A 16,052-nucleotide genomic window follows, 5' to 3' on the forward strand; every position below is an offset into this window, starting at 1 on the left:
TAATCTTTACTAATTTATTTGACAGAGAGAGAACACAAGCAGGGGGAGCAGCAGAAGGAGAGGAAGAAGCAGACTCCACGCTGAGCAGGGAGCCTGATGTGGGGCTCGATCCTAGGGCCCCGGGATCATGACCTGAGCCGAAGGCAGACGCTTAACTGACTGAGCCACCCTAGCACCCCAGCAATTCTTTATATTAAATTCTTTCTGTTCAAATCACTGTTGTGATTTCTGTTCCCTGATCAAACCCTGACTGAGAGTCAAGAAAAATTAAAATAATTCGAATCCCTGGTTCGTTTATGCAGCTACCCCTCCCCCTGCTTGTGCTCTTTCTCTCTCTCAAATAAATAAATAAAATCTTAAAAAATGAAAGAATTATCTAGATAGAAGTTTATTAACTAGTCACCTAACATGTAAAAGGAACTCAAAGGGATCATGGTGTTAGCAACTGCAGGGAAGCAGCTACCATTCCCAGGACGAAAGGAACCAAGGGAAGAGGTTGTACTTATTAAAACTTACAGGATAAGAAGATATTCAGCCATAAAAAGGAATGAAGTACTGATACATGCCACAACTTGAATGAACCATGAAAACATTATGCTGAGTGGAAGAAGGCGGTCAGGTAAGTCCATACATTATATGATCCCATTCATGTGAGAGTCCGGAAGGGGGAAATCTATAGACAGAGAAGGTGGATTAGTGGCTCCTCGTATTAGTGGAATCACACAGGATTTGTCCTCTTGTGTCTGGCTTATTCACTCAGCATACTGTCCTCGAGGTTTGGCCATGTGCTAGCACATGTCAGTATGTCCTTCCTTTTAAGGCTGAATAATCTGCCCATGCGTACACCACATCTTGTCTATCCATCCATCTGCTGATGGACAGCTTGAGCTGCTTCCATCTTCAGGCTCTCGTGAAGAAGGCTGCTCTGAACATAGGTGTGTTCATAGATGAGTCCCTGCTTTCAGTTCTTTTGTGTACATGCCGAGAAGTGGCCTTTCTGGATCACATGGGAATCTAGTTTTAGTTTTGTGAGAAATCACCTCACCGTTTGCCACAGTGGCTGTGCCATTTTACATTCCCCCTGCCCGTGCACGAGGGTTCCCACTTCTCCACATCCTCGCTAACACCTGTTCGTTTCTTTTCGAGGAGATGAAAATGTTCTCAAAGGGACTGTGGTGACAGTTACACGTATTTGTGGATATACTAAAAACCATTGAGTTATATACTTTAAAGAGCGCGACGCATGGTGTGTGGATTATGTCAATAAAGCTGTTGAGAAAAAGCAAGAGGAGGGGCCCCCGACCTTGGGGAGTACATGCTGACGTCTCTGAGGAGTGGGGGCCACGAAGCTGGTTGTGCCAGGGTTGGAAAGAACTGCAAAACTAGACTCCACTGCTGCTCTCCGAGGTGAGGCAGTGTCGCTGGGAGATGTGCACAGGGACAGGAAATAGACAGGAAGGAGCGAGCCCCTTCCTCCTGCAGCCTCACCGTCCCCCTCAGAAGTGACCAGGCAGCAGCTGGCCCGGCGGAAGGGTGGCTTGCCGAGTTCCAGCCCCAGCATCCCAATGCCATCCCCTTGAAGGGCAGGTTTGGAGCTGAGAGAAAATAGCTTAATGACTTGCTGTCTTAATCGGTTCTGGTTGCTATAATAAAATACCATAAACCGGGTGGCTTATCAACAACAGACATTGATTTCTCAGTTCTGGAGGCTGGAAGCCCGCGATCATGGCGCCAGCGTGGTCGGGTTCTGATGAGGGCCCTCTTTCTGGTGACGGCTGTCTTCTTCTGCACCCTCACATGGTGGGGAGAGAGCGAGCCGGCTCTCCGGCCTCTCCTCGTAAGGGCACTAATCCCACTCACGGAGGCGTAGGATGTGCACGTATCGACAAATGAAAATACCAACAGTTGAGTTCGTTTTGTGCAGGGTTTCTGCTGCCCTGATAAGAACAAATTACATCTTCTTGTATAAGCTATGAAATACGGATTGTGTAATATCAGTGATTCCCATACGAGGGAAGTGCTTTTCTCTTTGCGTGTGAGATGGGTGTTGCATGAAATGAAAAATGAATGGTAAAAAATTGTCCCTCTGATGGTAATTTGCCTGCTCTTTGCGCAAGGGGTCCCTGCATTTTCACTTTGTGCCGGGTCCCAAAAGTTGGGGAGCTGGCTCTGTGGCTATCCTAGTTTGGATTGAAAAGTCCTTGGTCTCTGCCTTCTCTTGAACTCTTTTCTTTCCTCATGGCCCACCCTGGGCCCCGGGCGACGCTAGGCCCAGACTCTGGGGCCACCCTCCATGCTTCCACCACCTTCCCTGGTTCTCTCAGCTCCTCCTGAGTCCTGACCCTGTGGGATTTCCTCATGGCTCCCTGTCTTCCAACGTCCTCACACTTTTACTGTGTGCCTCATGCTTGGACTCCTTTGCATGGAGTCTCTCTTTTGTTCATTGTTGTACGTAGATACCTAGCACATAATCAGTGCCCAGAAACACTTTTCCACTTAAAAAATTTTTTCCCACTTTTTATTATGAAAATTTCAAATATACATAAAAATCGAGATGATACTTCCAACAACCCTTGTGGACCATGGCCCTCTTTGTCTACATTATCCTGCATTTTGTTTCATCTCACTCATTTGTCTTTCTTTCATGCTGATGGATTTCCGCAAATGCCTTGTGGTTCTTGGCAGACAGCCCCCAGTTAGGAATAAAGAACTATATTGCTTACTATAGAGAGCTGGTGCGGACTTCCTTTGCAGTTGTGTGGGTCTGTTTACCCAAACCAAGGCCTACTATGCCCTGGATGTGAGGGGTGATTTTTTTTTTTTTTTTTTTTTTTGTCTCTGAGGAAGCGAGCTGGGGCTGTCTATGGCCTCGTGGGTTGGGTCCCAATTCCATCGGACCTCCCGTCCGACCCAGAGTGCACAGCCAGCCTTGGTTTCTGCACCTCTGAGGTTCGGCTCCACAGGGCCCCTCTTTTAAACAGAACATCTAAGTTTTAAAAATTCCAACGTCTTCCTCATCTTCCCTCAGCCCGGGGTGGGAGCTGCCTCTTACAGTTAGTTGCTGCCTCTGTGATGCCTTAGCATTCTCTCCATACCCTTTCAGTTACTTAGTTACCAATTCTTTCTATTAAATTCTCTGTTCCAGTAATGGGTGTGGTTTCTGTCTCCTGAGGGGACCCTGATTGATTCAAGAGCTTCCTAAGAAATTAGGTACTAAGTGCACCAAGGGAAAGAAAGATGGCGTATCCCAGGCAACCGGGAAGATGGACCAGCTGATGCTCTTATGCTACCCCAGACTCAGAGACAGTTACATTCTGTGCTAAACAATGAATAAAGATTGAGACGTAAAAGAATTATTGTCTATTGATATATCAAGGACTGGGTTTAAAATATCCAGAGAAACTCTGGAGTCAGTTATATCTGGGTTTGAATCCAGGCTCTGCCACATACACACCAAGTGGCCCGGAGCAAGCTGCTGAACTTCTTTGAGCCTCGGTTTCGGTGTTTGTCAAACAAGGACTGAGCAGCTTCCTTTCAGAGCTGTTGTGGGAAGGGAATGAGATGATGCGGTTAGAGGACAAGCTCAGTAAATGGACGTAGAGCGTAGGCTTAGTGGTGCAGTGGAAGAGGAAGAGGCTGGAGATCCGAAGACCTGGGTTCTAGTCCCGCACCTGCAGCTAACTGGCCAGCGAGCCCCTCTGTGCACCCCCCCTTCCCGACATGTGTAATCCCACATTTGAGTCACAATCAAACCAAGTCTGGTTCCCCGATGCCGGTGTCATCTTATGGGCCTGCAGCAAAACGAGGCAAATAATGACACTCTCCTACATTTTTCATAAAGCTAAATTATTCAACTTAAAGGATTATCCTTTATTGTGAGCTTTTGCCCTTCTTAACCATTTTGGTGTCAATGTCCTGTTTTAATGAAATAATAGTACAGTAGGGTATTTTTTCTTTTCAATGTCGTTATTTGACAAAATAAGAAGTATGAATAAGCAACAAGCGGAGACTTGCCCTCCTAGATATTGAAGCACAGCCTCAGGTAAAACCCTCAGTAATTTAAACAGCGTATTAGTGGTGAATGGATAGGCTGACAGTTCAGTGGAACAGAGTGGAGAGTCCAGAATATTACAGAAATTTAAAATATTATAGAAATGGCATCTCAATTCAATTATGTTTATAAAATACTTATATATAAAGGAACATTAAAAAAATTTTTTTAAAGTTTTTAGAGAGAGAGAGGAGTGGGAGGTATGGGACAGAAGGAGAGACATAATCCCAAGCAGACTCCCCGCTGAGCACAGAGCCCTATGTGGGGCTCGAGCCCACAAAACTGAGATCACAACCTGAGCTGGAACCGAGTCAGATACTTAACTGACTGCACCACTCAGGTGCCCCTAAAAGAACATATTTTATAGAAATAATTGGATTATATGTAAAATAAAATACATAAAACAAACAAAAAGATTTTCGCATCGCAAAAAAAAAATACTATAAGCAAATCAAAAAGCAAATAACAAACTTTGGGGCATATTTGCAGTTCACATCACAAAGAAGGGGTTAATCAATGCAAAATACAAATTGCACGTTGGAGTCAATCAGAGACTCACAGAGCTGTAGAATGTGGGCCGAGACTGTGGACAGTTCACAGAAAAGGAAACACAAGTGTGTGTAAACACATGCAAAGACACTTAGTGTCATTCATGTGAAGGGAAGTATCAGTGACTTGAACATTTCGATAGAAGGTGACATTTTGGTAAAAGGATAAGACAGCTATCTAGTCGCCGGAATCATTCTGGAATGCTTACACAGATCACACAGAGTGTGAGGGACAGCTGCTAGGATAGATTTCTGGTCCTGTTTTCATGAGAAACTGGCTTTTGGAGAGTTAAAGATGGGCTTTGCAGCTTTCTTGTTTTTGTTTTTTTTAACTTATAAAGTAATCTTGAGAATTAAGTGCACAAATGTTTCTAGGGTGCGCTGTTGAGGATTCACATTTCAGCATCAATGGGAGAAGGCTGCCGGCAATGTTTTTCCCCCGCGTTGAGAATCTTCTCTCATTTCACTAGTCTCTTGGTCCAGCACTGCTCAAAGTTCTATTGGACAGCACTATTCCAGACAACTTTAGAAAGCATTAGCCAAACATGAGACTCGAACTAAACAGGTATAACATGGATTTGTTTTAATTAAATACCACTTCATAATGTTATTTGCACCTAACACACACATTTTTTGAAAAATAAGACATGCTATATCAGTCATGGAGTTAACAAAATATAAGCATCCACATAGAATATATTCTAAGGTGACTTCATTTACACAGCTTCTCAGAGAAACACGCAGTCCATTTTTTGGCCTATCAACCACTGTTGGACCAGATTTGGAATTCACGAGAGTGTGGGGTGGAGGGTCTCTAACACTACCCTGATGGATGTCTTGTATACACACAGTACCATCAAGCTGGCTGGTTTCCACCAGAAAATCAGTGGAACCATAGGTCCTCCCTTCCCTACCTAGCAATCAATTCCACACCGCAAAAACCCCATGTGACCCGAAGCTTAATGCAATGGCCTCATCAGACCTGCAGCTTCAAGGGGAGGGGCTTGGGGGAGGGGCTGATCTCTCATCAAAGCCCACAGGCACCAGTCTTTGAACTGGTTCACTGGTTCTAATGTCTGATTAGAGAACCCAGAGTCCCAGTCTTTAGAAGAGGGGGACAGACTGGAGTGGGGAGAGGAAGACGAGGGAACAACAGGAAGTTTAAACCCAAGTTTGGTGACCTTGCTTTAGGTACTGGCTGCTAGGAAGGAGAGAGAGGCATGCTACTTAATGTGCCTTGGAGCATTCAAGAGGGCTTGGGGAATGTCAGAGCCAAGAGAAAAAAATAGTAGAAAGTTGATGCCCCTCCCCACGCCCTCCCCCCCCCGCCCCCAGTCCTAACAGCAAGTGCCACCAGCAAACAGTCCATTTACACTTGGGGACAAAGGGTGGGAGAAGATAGCCCAAGACAGATTCAGAACTCTGGAGCCCAGGGCTCCACATCAGCTGTTCTTCCAGAGTACCCAGGGGCCTACCCCTGGCTTCCACTCAGGAAAGTGTCCAGTGCTCTCTGCTCAGACTTCCTGTGGCTCAGCTTCATAGGACAATGCCATCGCCCCCAACCTGAAGGCAGAGGAGGCCCAGGGCCCAGAGGCAGTGGCTGGTGGCACTGAAACCATGACAGCTGACCTGAAACTATAATGCACTTTTATCCACTCGTCTCATCCTTGCCTGGCTTGAGACTAAGAGGTGCATAACCCAAAAAGGGAAGGTGCAGAGTGAGGTTGGGAGCCCGTAAAACCCCAAAATGATCACCTGGGTCTGACACATTGAAATGGCTTCCTTGCTCATCTTCCATTTATCCACTCTGCCCTCATACCTCATCCCCGCCCACGTTAGAAAAATGACTTGGAAAATCTGAATAGCAGCAAAACCAGATTTTAATTCCCCCTTTGTGTTTTGTTCTGGTGGGCTTACAGCTTGACCTTGAAAAGTGACTTATCCCTTCAGATTCTCTATACTCTGCATAAAGCCCCCTTTCCAATCAGTGTTGATCCTGCCATTCTCTTCCTTATGAATCATCAATGGCTCCCATGCTCTCTAAGACACACCTTGAGCTCCTCCAGCGGGCATTCAAGGCCTCTGTGATTTGGTGGTTTGGTGTTCGCTGCTTATCTTTCCAGGCTCATTTCTCATGACCCTCTCTCCCTCTCCTTTCCTTGCCAACACCTACTCCCTATCTCCATGCCTTTGCAAATGCTAGCCCCTCTGACTGGGGGTGTGTGTGGTCACCCTACTTTCTATGCTTTGCTCAAATCAGATTTGCCCCCATTGATGGGTGAAGCCCAAATCATCTCCAATTCTTTTTATTTTTTAATTAAAAAACATTTTTGTTTAAGTAAAATCTACACCACACATGGGGCTCAAACTCATGACCCTGAGATTAAGAGTCACATGCCCTACCGACTGAGCCAGCCAGGTGCCCCCAAATCATCCTCAATTCTGAATATCCTGTTCTGGGCTAGGGCCTGACCTTTAGCAGGGCTCCCCTAACCATCCTTTTTCCGTGGCCCATGGTTGCTGTGTGCACCTCTCATGGCCCGCCCTGCTGTGGTTTCCCGGGTACGTGTCTTCCTCTGCGGGTCTGCAGGGCGGAGACCACTGCTGTTCTTTGTAGGCTTCACCAGCCAAATGCTTATTTATATTTATTTTTTAAAAAGATTTTACCCATCATTTGAGAGAGAGAGCACGCACACAATTTGGGGTGGGGGAGCGGCAGAAGGAGAGGGAGAAGCAGACTCCCCCCTGAGCAGGGAGCCTGACATGGGACTGCGCCGAAGACAGACTCTTAACCAACTGAGCCGCCCAGGTACCCCCATCCAAATGCTTACTAACACACAGCAAATGTGTTACAAATATTGTTGAATGCATCCTGAAGAAAAAAGGTCATTGTCTGCTGCCTTCTTAGGCACTAAGACACAATACCGAAGTGGTTATCACAAGAACAGATGCCAGTTTTTTGAAGTCAAGGTAGTAAATCGGTATTAAGCACAATCCATAAAGGTTAATGATCTATCAACACTGGTCTATTAACACTGTATCTCGCCTATTAGTTAAAGAGTGCCTAGGGAAACATTAAGCTTAGTTCTAAGTAGGAATCACAGGATGGATAAATGCCACGGATCCTATGGGAATTATTTGACCTGCTACATGAACCCTAGACAGGAAACAAGTTAGGGTAATTGCAACTCTGCAGCAGGGGTGTGTCGGCCCCTGGAGGTTTTCACAGCCCAGTGATTAGGCTTTCGAGGTGTGTGATCCTTGGATTGCCTGCATCAGAATGACCTTGCTGCCAGTCAAGAATGCAGACTCTTGCTCCTCCCTGTCATTCCCACAGAGGGTCTGTGCTTGGGATGTAGGAATCTGCATTTTAAACACACTCCCTAGGGGATCCTTATGCTCAAGTTTGCAAACCCTTACTTGCCATTCTCAAAAATCTATAGTCAGTTTTGGGGGAGGACAGTCAAGTATGTAGCCTGAAAGAAAGCAGCAACCTCTTACCAAGAATGCCCACTTTCCCAGACATATGCACATGGGAACGATGACCCGAAGAGTCGCGGTCAACTCCAAGGAAATGAGCCAATAATTCAAGTTTGGTTTGACGGAAGGAAAATGATGGAGGCTGTCTCTGCAGTAAGCACCCCCAAGCTTCCCAGAGGGCACTGGTGTGCAGGAACACACACATGAAACAGCCCGATTTTCCGCCTATCCCTTTATAAGTGGTGCAATCACCTTTTGTAAGATGAAAAGGGATTTTTCTTCCTTTATGGGCTAAGGTATCATTACCCCTGCTCCCGTCCTTATTTCCCTCTTTCTCTTAACTTCTCAGTTCCTTCGGCAGGGGGTGGGGTGGGGAGAAAAGCAATTACATAGTTCACAGAACCAAAACCAAATTAGTTTTCAGAGCAGATCTAATATAAACACACCAAACATGTTTTCACTGGAAGGACCCAGACAACTGGAAGGCAGAAGTGCATTTCCTACAGGTGAATGATAGGGTGTTCCCGGGGCTGGCCTACTATGCCTTGTGATGACAACTCAGATGTTATTGGAAATCTGGAATTATGAGTGAGATGGGGAGGATCAGGCAAGGGAAGAGTAGATTCAGAGGTCTCTAACCTTTCACTGGATGTGGAAAGTGAGAGCAGAATCTCTGCCTTGCTTCAGCTCCGAGGAATGTGGCAACCTTTGGTCACTGCCGGAGGAAGCTCAGTTACCATCGTCAGGAATGACGACGGCTTTCCCAAGCTGGCAGGGCAGAACCAGGCAGAGTCTGAACCCCGCGGCCTCCCACCACCCTGCCCAGAGAATACTGCTTTCATTCCCCCCACCCCGGTCATCTGAAATCTCCGAGACCAAGATAATGGATTCTTTGCTAGAGACTAAGGCTCTTCGAGATCCCCTTCTAGAGAGTTCTCTGTTTTAAAAAAAAAATAAGACTTGAAAGGCAAACTTTAGAATTCAGGGTTGAACCACTGTCGGCCTCGCTTGAGAGCAGTTATAAATGGAGGGAAGGAGAGTCTCCTTCAAGGTGGGCTCATTCCTTCTTGGTGTGTTCCAGGACTCGGTAGGGAACCCCAGAGGCACCCCCAGAGCTGTGTTCCTCTTGCATGACTGGCAGTGTGGCAGGAGTGTAGATCTCAGAAACGTTGTCGTTGTTTTCCAGGGCCCCATAGGAAAAAGAAGCTTTGAGGTCAGGCTGAACTGTCATTCCTTTGTCATGCATGTTTTGCATACCTGAAATGAAATCCATTTTCTCCAAATCATTATGGGACATGGGGGCCAAAGGAGACTGCATCTTCCTCTACCCCACTACAGCCTAATTACAGCGCTCCGGCGCTAATCACGTGCCCTGCCAATCTCCTGAATGCTTTAGATTGAAAAAAGAACACCCATAAATATATGCTAGCAATATTATGGTTGCCAAGCAACAAGGGATGAATCTTCAGGAAATATGCACACAGACCAGCCACTGTCAAGAGAAGCATGGGTTGGCGAAGAATGAGGTGGGAACGTGTGTTTGGGCCCCAGGGGGAGCAGAACCAGCACTGTGCTTTGAACGTGGTAGATGCCAATACTTTCCTGCTGAATTAAATCAGGATCATTATCCCCTTGAGAGAAGAGGGTGACCTTCGTGTCACGGACACGTGGTGGTGGCACATGCATCGTGACACTCAGAGGGAGAGTTTTGACCTTTAACACTGAACAGCGTGGATCCGCAGAGAGGGGAGGTGTGATTCTGCCTGTTGCTTCTGGGCACATGTTGCTTGCCGGGTTTCTACTTAGAGTTGAGAACAAAGACTTTTATCATTAATTCCGTGAGCCCTATTCTACAGTTCCTCCGTCAGGTGGGACCTGGTCTCGGAGGCCAACTCTCTTCCTGGCAGGGAATGGAGACTTCAAATTCTCTTACCCCCAAGCTGTCCTACGAAACTGAATGCCAAGTGTCCTCCGTGAAACTATGAAGACAACAGCAGGTGCTGGACTATTTACTCTGCCCAGGCTCTGTGCTGAGGGTTTAGATCATGACAGTAACAACAGCAAGCACAGACCGGTTCTAACCAGTTGAAAAGTTCTATATCATCTGATCCTCCCAACTACTCATAAGGAAAATGAGGCACTTAGAGGTTAGGTACTTTGCTTGAGGTTGCAAAGGGGGCAAGTGGCTGTGCTAGGATTTAAACTCAGGTGGTTTGAACACGGAAGCCCACACGTAACCGGAATGCTGTACGGCCTCCCTGGGCACTTCCACTGAACGGCCCCCCAAATCCTATCCTCATCATCTGGACAAGAAAACAGATTCTAAAAGGCGAAGGTACTTGCTGGAAGTCACACAGCTGGGATCTGACACCACAGCCCATGGCCTTGTCCACTCCGTGAGAGGCCTGGGGAGACTCTATGCTTTCACATAGCAAGCCTTAGCTCATGGGCATTTGAAAGGTACAGTTTAAGAATCTGTGGTTTGGATTTTGGAGGCGGTGGGGGGGGGGGTGGCGCTTGGGAGAAGCTGAGGGATGCATGCTCCTTAGGAAAAAGGGTTGGCTTACTAGGCACGGTTTAGCTTTTGGATTTTTTTCACAGTTCCTCAGCCAAAGAGCACCAGGACTACACCGAGTCTAACAGACGTGGCTTTATTGACTCACTGCAGTGAGAGAGATGTCTACCATGGGGGACTGTGGGATGTGTCAGTTAGGAGGGTGTTAGAAAAGTTCAGGATTTGGATTTCTGTTAGGCGATTTGGGGGAGGGTTTAAGGAAGCAGGGCTTGGCTTTGGATTAGATGCTGTCAGGAAGTGGGACTAATTTTGTAACTGGGCATCTTAATAATTCTCATCTAGATGAGAGTGAAGGCAATGTTGAGGCTGGTAAACAGTGTTGGGGGGTGGTCTACATTCATACATGACAACGGAGTGGTCCTGTTTGTGTCTTGATCTATCATGGTCGGAGTGCCCCCGTTTGAGGCTGATGTGCCAGGGAGCTCTTTCTTTTCAGCCAGGGAGCACCGAGGTCCAGATGTGAGTGCCAGGCCAGCTCCCAGCTCTCAGGGCTTTTTCGTTTTTCATTTTTTAGAAGTCTTTCAGGTGCTAGAATTATTTAAACCTCTCTAGATTGTGACATGCAGTGCATTTTTTTGGAAATTGAATGCCTCTTGAACTGCAGCTACTGGTCTTGTTGTGAAGCTATCAATCTAGATGGACCAACAGCAAGGTTCTAGTGCTGACCAGGGAAACCAAGTAGCTAGGAAAGACACTCTATTGAAGCAGCTTTATTTTTTAAATTTTAATTAGTTAATTAATTGATTTCTAAAGTTTAAAAAAAATCTATTTCAGTAATCTCTACACCTAATGTGGGGCTCGAAGGCATGACCCCGAGATCAAGAGTCCTATGCTCTTCCGACTGAGCCAGCCAGGTGCCCCCTTCTTTTTAAGCAGTTTTATTTTTCCATATTCTACGCTGCATCAGGTCAAACAAGTGTTTGAAATTTTCGAAGATTTTTTTTTTAAAGCAAAAGGGATGTGAAACCAAATTTAACCAGGCATCTACCAAGTCCCAAACACTGTGCAAGGGGCCTTTAACATATTATCCCACTATCCCAAAAGAAGGAATCCCAATTTACAAGTAAGGGTCAGAGGCCTTGGGAGGTCCAAGGACATGCCCAAGGTCACACTGCAGGTGGGTGGTAGAGCTGGGATTTGAATCCAGGCCACCTGAACTCCAAGCCCACGCTTTTCATTGTATAGAACATGTCTACTCCCAAGTGTCCTGACATGCCACAGCAATAGGGCAGGGTCTCCTTTTGTCAAGATCTGACTTCCCACCGGTCACAAGGTACAAAGAGGAAGCCGAGAGCCACATCCACGAACAGACCACAGAATGTAGGTATCTAAGGTTACCTTAGGTTACCTTCTATTTTGCGCTAGCACGCACACATGTGTATATTTGTATATACGCATATACAAATACTTACATAGATACATACCCATAAACAGTTTGTAAACACACAAACACGCAGACACATATACGTACTTGCACACACACAGAGTTGACACCTCACCTATCTGGAATTCAGCTATCCAGCGCCCTCATCTATCCGGGACACAGCCGAGAAACAAGGAAGTAAGCAAAAAAGGCATCTGAGCAGCCAGATAAGATGTTTTTAAAAGTCCATGCACTAAGGCTCATGCACTTAACTCCTAGGAGTAAGCTTAAGGCCCCGACTCAGAGCTTGTTTATTCTAATTTTAAACACAGTTCAAACAAGTTGGGTCAAATGAGACGTTTGACCAGGAATTGCTATACACAGGCGGGCTGGTAAGAGCATGAATGACAGACGACAGCTTGATAGCAAGGGATGAGGAAATAATATAAAAGTACAGAAACCTTGGGGCCATTTAAAGTAGGGGCACCTCAGTCGGCTCTGACAACACACCTGTATCCCAGAGGGCTTTAGTAAACAGTACTGTTATGCCATCAGTGGGGTTATAGTTTGTTCATTAGGGCGTCTTAATGAAGGGTGGGGATTATGTTCTAGAGAGAGTTCCATCTTTATATCTAAAATAAAAATTAATTTTGCCTTAAAGAGTGGAAGCTAGTGGTCACTGGCAACCTATAGAATTTAGGTCAGCAAACCTGGATTAACTTTCCTAATCTGGGTCCCTTCAGGCTGGGCAGGCACTCTCTGATTCTCCACAAACTCCCCCCACTCCCTTCTGTGCAATACTCTGCGGATTCACACCTTCGTTACCATCACGGACTAAAGGCATTTGAGCCCGTGCTTCTCAGTGTGAACCCCCAGCTCCTTGGGAAATTAGGCTTTCCAGAACAATCCACTCTCCTGTGGCATCTAAGAAGCGAGGCGATAGTCTCTGAATTTCATCCATCCTATTTTCCTTCCCCTCTCTGGTCATTCCATTCCAACTCGATGAATGGATTTTTTTCCTTTTGCAGGCATGAAGCCTGATGTACAGATCATAATGATATCCAGTGTGAATCAGGACTGTCTTTAAGAGATCCCAAAATAGACATGGGGCCTGGCAAGATGGGCTCAAAACCAACGGAGGTGCCTCAACCACTGCCTCCTATTTGGCACAGCGAAATTTAAACAAAAAGAGAGGGAGGGAGAGAGAGAGACGGTCACACCATAACGGCACAGCACACCTTCCCTGTACCAAACGCAGCAGTAGGTATCTCTTTTTGAACAGGAAGTAGCAGTCATTCTATACGGATGGGCTGGCCAGAGGGACACATGGGGTTTGAACATTACCTGGCATGGCATCCATGGAAATATAGGGCTCAAATGGAGTGGCCTTCTTCCGGTTACGTGTGATTAAGAAGACGCCCAAGAATGCAATGAGGCACCTGGGGAACAGGGATAAGGGAGGGAGAGAAAAAAAGGCCAGAGTGAGGGCAGGAGGGCTCACTTCCCAACCTGGGTAATGGGAAAAAGAGAAAAAGAGGGCCGCAGGCTGCAGAGGGGGGCTTGTTGCTGAGCAGCGCCGGGCCTGAGATGGGCAGGGAGCAGAAAGGAGAGAAGGAACAGCCGCACATGCCTTTCCTGCTGCACTGCGTTCATCAGAATAAATTAGACTTTCCTGGGCAAAACTCCCACGGCTCTTTACTTCCATTTAGCCTGAATCTTAGAACTTCACCTTAAAAAATATATATATTTTGGGCGTTGGTTAAGCGACTGCCTTCGGCTCAGGTCATGATCCTGGAGTCCCTGGATCGAGTCCCGCATCGGGCTCCCTGCTCGGCAGGGAGTCTGCTTCTCCCTCTGACCCTCCCCCCATCTCATGTGCTTTCTCTCTCATTCTCGCTGTCTCTCAAATAAATAAATAAAATCTAAAAAAAATATATATATATATTTTAATAAAAGTTCTTTATGGCCTAAATTCAATCAATACAGGAGGAGAGAAAGAAAAAGTTAGAAAGTTTCTAAACTCCCTCTAGTCCCACTCCTCCAGGTAGGGGTATATTCTTCTACAGCCTTTTTTTTTTTCTTTTCCCTAGAGCTTAAATAAGCACACTTTCTAAAAGGCGAGGTATAATTCACATGCAGTAACATGCACAAACCCTAAATGTAGTGCTTGAAGAATTTTACCTGTGTGTACAATCTTGTGATCACCACACAGGTCAGCAAGGAAGACATTTCCACCCCTCCACCCCAGAAAGTTTCCTTGTGCCCCTCCCAATCCATGCTAACCCAGAGGAAGCCACTGACCACTATCATCCAATACTTGATTTGCCTGTTCTTGAACTTCTTTTTTATTTTATTTTATTTTTTAAAGATCTATCTATTTATCTGAGAGAGAGAGAGAGGAGGGGCAGAGGCAGAGGGAGAGAATCTTAAGCAGACTCCACGCTGAGCACAGAGCCCAACGTGGGGCTCGATCCCAGGACCCTGAGATCACAACCTCAGCCAAAACCAAGAGTCGGACGCTTAACCAACTGAGCCACCCAGGCGCCCCATCCTGTTCTTGAACTTCTTATAAGTTAAATCATACAGTGTGTACTCTGTTTGGTTTCTTTCACTTGTAAATATTTTTAAGGTTCATTCACTTTATTGTATGTATTAGTAGTTCATTATTTTTAATTATTATATTGAATCCATTGTCTGAATATACTACATCATTTGTTTTTCACTCTCCTGTTGATAGACATTTGGGTTGTAACCAATTTGAGCACATGATGAATAAAGCTACTATAAATATTCAGGTACCAGTCATTTTGTCAATATATGTACTCATTTCTTTTGGGTATATATCTAGATGTGGAACTGCTAGATCAGAGGGTAGACTATACATTTTAAAAATGTAACTTTTTCCATTTAATGTATCCTAGACATGGTTCTGTGTCAACATCTATAGAATGGCCTCAATTTTTCAAAATGGCAGCACGGTGCTTTATTATATGGATATACCGTAATTTATTTAACCTATATTCTACTGCTGGGCATTTAGGCTACTTCCGATTATTTACTTGAGCCCAATGCGGGACTCGATCCCAGGATCCTGGGATTATGACCTTAGCCGAAAAGGCAGATGCTTAACCGACAGAGCCACCCAGGCATCCCTACAATTAATTTTTAAATTAATAAATAGCCTCACACATGTGTCTTTGTGTCCCATTTGGAAGGCTGCATCAAACATTGCTCATTTATAATTTTTACTGACATTGCCAAACTATCCTCTGGCATCACAGATCCTTTCAGTGTGGCGAGAGCTGGTCTCCTCATCCTCTTGCCAGCACGGATACTACCAATCCTGTGAGTTTTTGCAAAATGATGGCAATCTCATGTGGCTTCAAAATGCATTTCTGTGATCTGGGGTGAGGCTGAGAGTCTTTTCATGTGTCAAAGTGGGATATTTTAGAAATGACAAGGAGATTAAAGCCCAAAAGAGAAGAAGGGGGAAGGAGATAAAGCCCTTTGTGGGGTAAAATGCTCATTCATCTCTGGGGGACAAAGCTCTGAATTCTGGCTGCTCCCTGCGCTCTAGAAGACTGCCTGAGAGGCAGGAGCAGTAACGGGGCCAGAGAGCAGGGACTCACCCCAGTGCAAACATGCAGATGTGCAGCGCGTCCTCCCCAATGAAGTCCAGGTAAAACACTGCACCTGGAGAGGCAGAAAATAGCAAATACGGGTGAGCTGCTTTCAAATCACCTTCTTGCCAGTCTGTCTATGATTTGGCTGAGCTCTCTTCCCTGCAGGAAACCAAAGTGGTCAGGAGCCTGATGACCAGCAAGGGTACATGTTAGGAGAGTGGAACAAAAGTCATTTGGGGGGACAGATTATCTTCTTTCTCCTCCTATACCCCTTTTATCTCCATCTTTTTTTTTCTTTTTATTTTGAGATAATATTAGATTCACAAAAATAGTACAGAGTTCACATGGACCCTGCACCCAGCCTCCCCGCAATGAAACATACTAAGAACTAAACTGCAGACCTTATTTGCCA

At 45.8% G+C, this 16,052-nt stretch overlaps 1 protein-coding gene across 2 annotated transcripts in view; it reads right to left on the reverse strand.

The window, feature by feature from the left end:
• Positions 1–7,532: 7,532 nt before the first annotated feature.
• Positions 7,533–16,052, reverse strand: part of NIPAL3 (NIPA like domain containing 3) — a 52,811-nt gene continuing 44,291 nt past the window's right edge. For both annotated transcript variants that reach the window (XM_028113777.1, XM_028113778.1), the window contains 3 exons: positions 15,647–15,710; positions 13,362–13,456; positions 7,533–9,336 (listed from right to left, as the gene is read on the reverse strand). In XM_028113777.1, coding sequence (XP_027969578.1) covers positions 9,137–9,336; positions 13,362–13,456; positions 15,647–15,710 — 359 coding nt within the window. In that variant the 3' untranslated portion in view covers positions 7,533–9,136. The remainder of the gene's footprint in view (positions 9,337–13,361; positions 13,457–15,646; positions 15,711–16,052) is intronic.

The sequence above is a fragment of the Eumetopias jubatus genome, unplaced genomic scaffold (assembly GCF_037043125.1).
Source record: "Eumetopias jubatus isolate StellerSeaLion01/CBP00866 unplaced genomic scaffold, mEumJub1_p1.0 scaffold_4, whole genome shotgun sequence".
NCBI classification, from domain to species: Eukaryota; Metazoa; Chordata; class Mammalia; order Carnivora; family Otariidae; genus Eumetopias; species Eumetopias jubatus.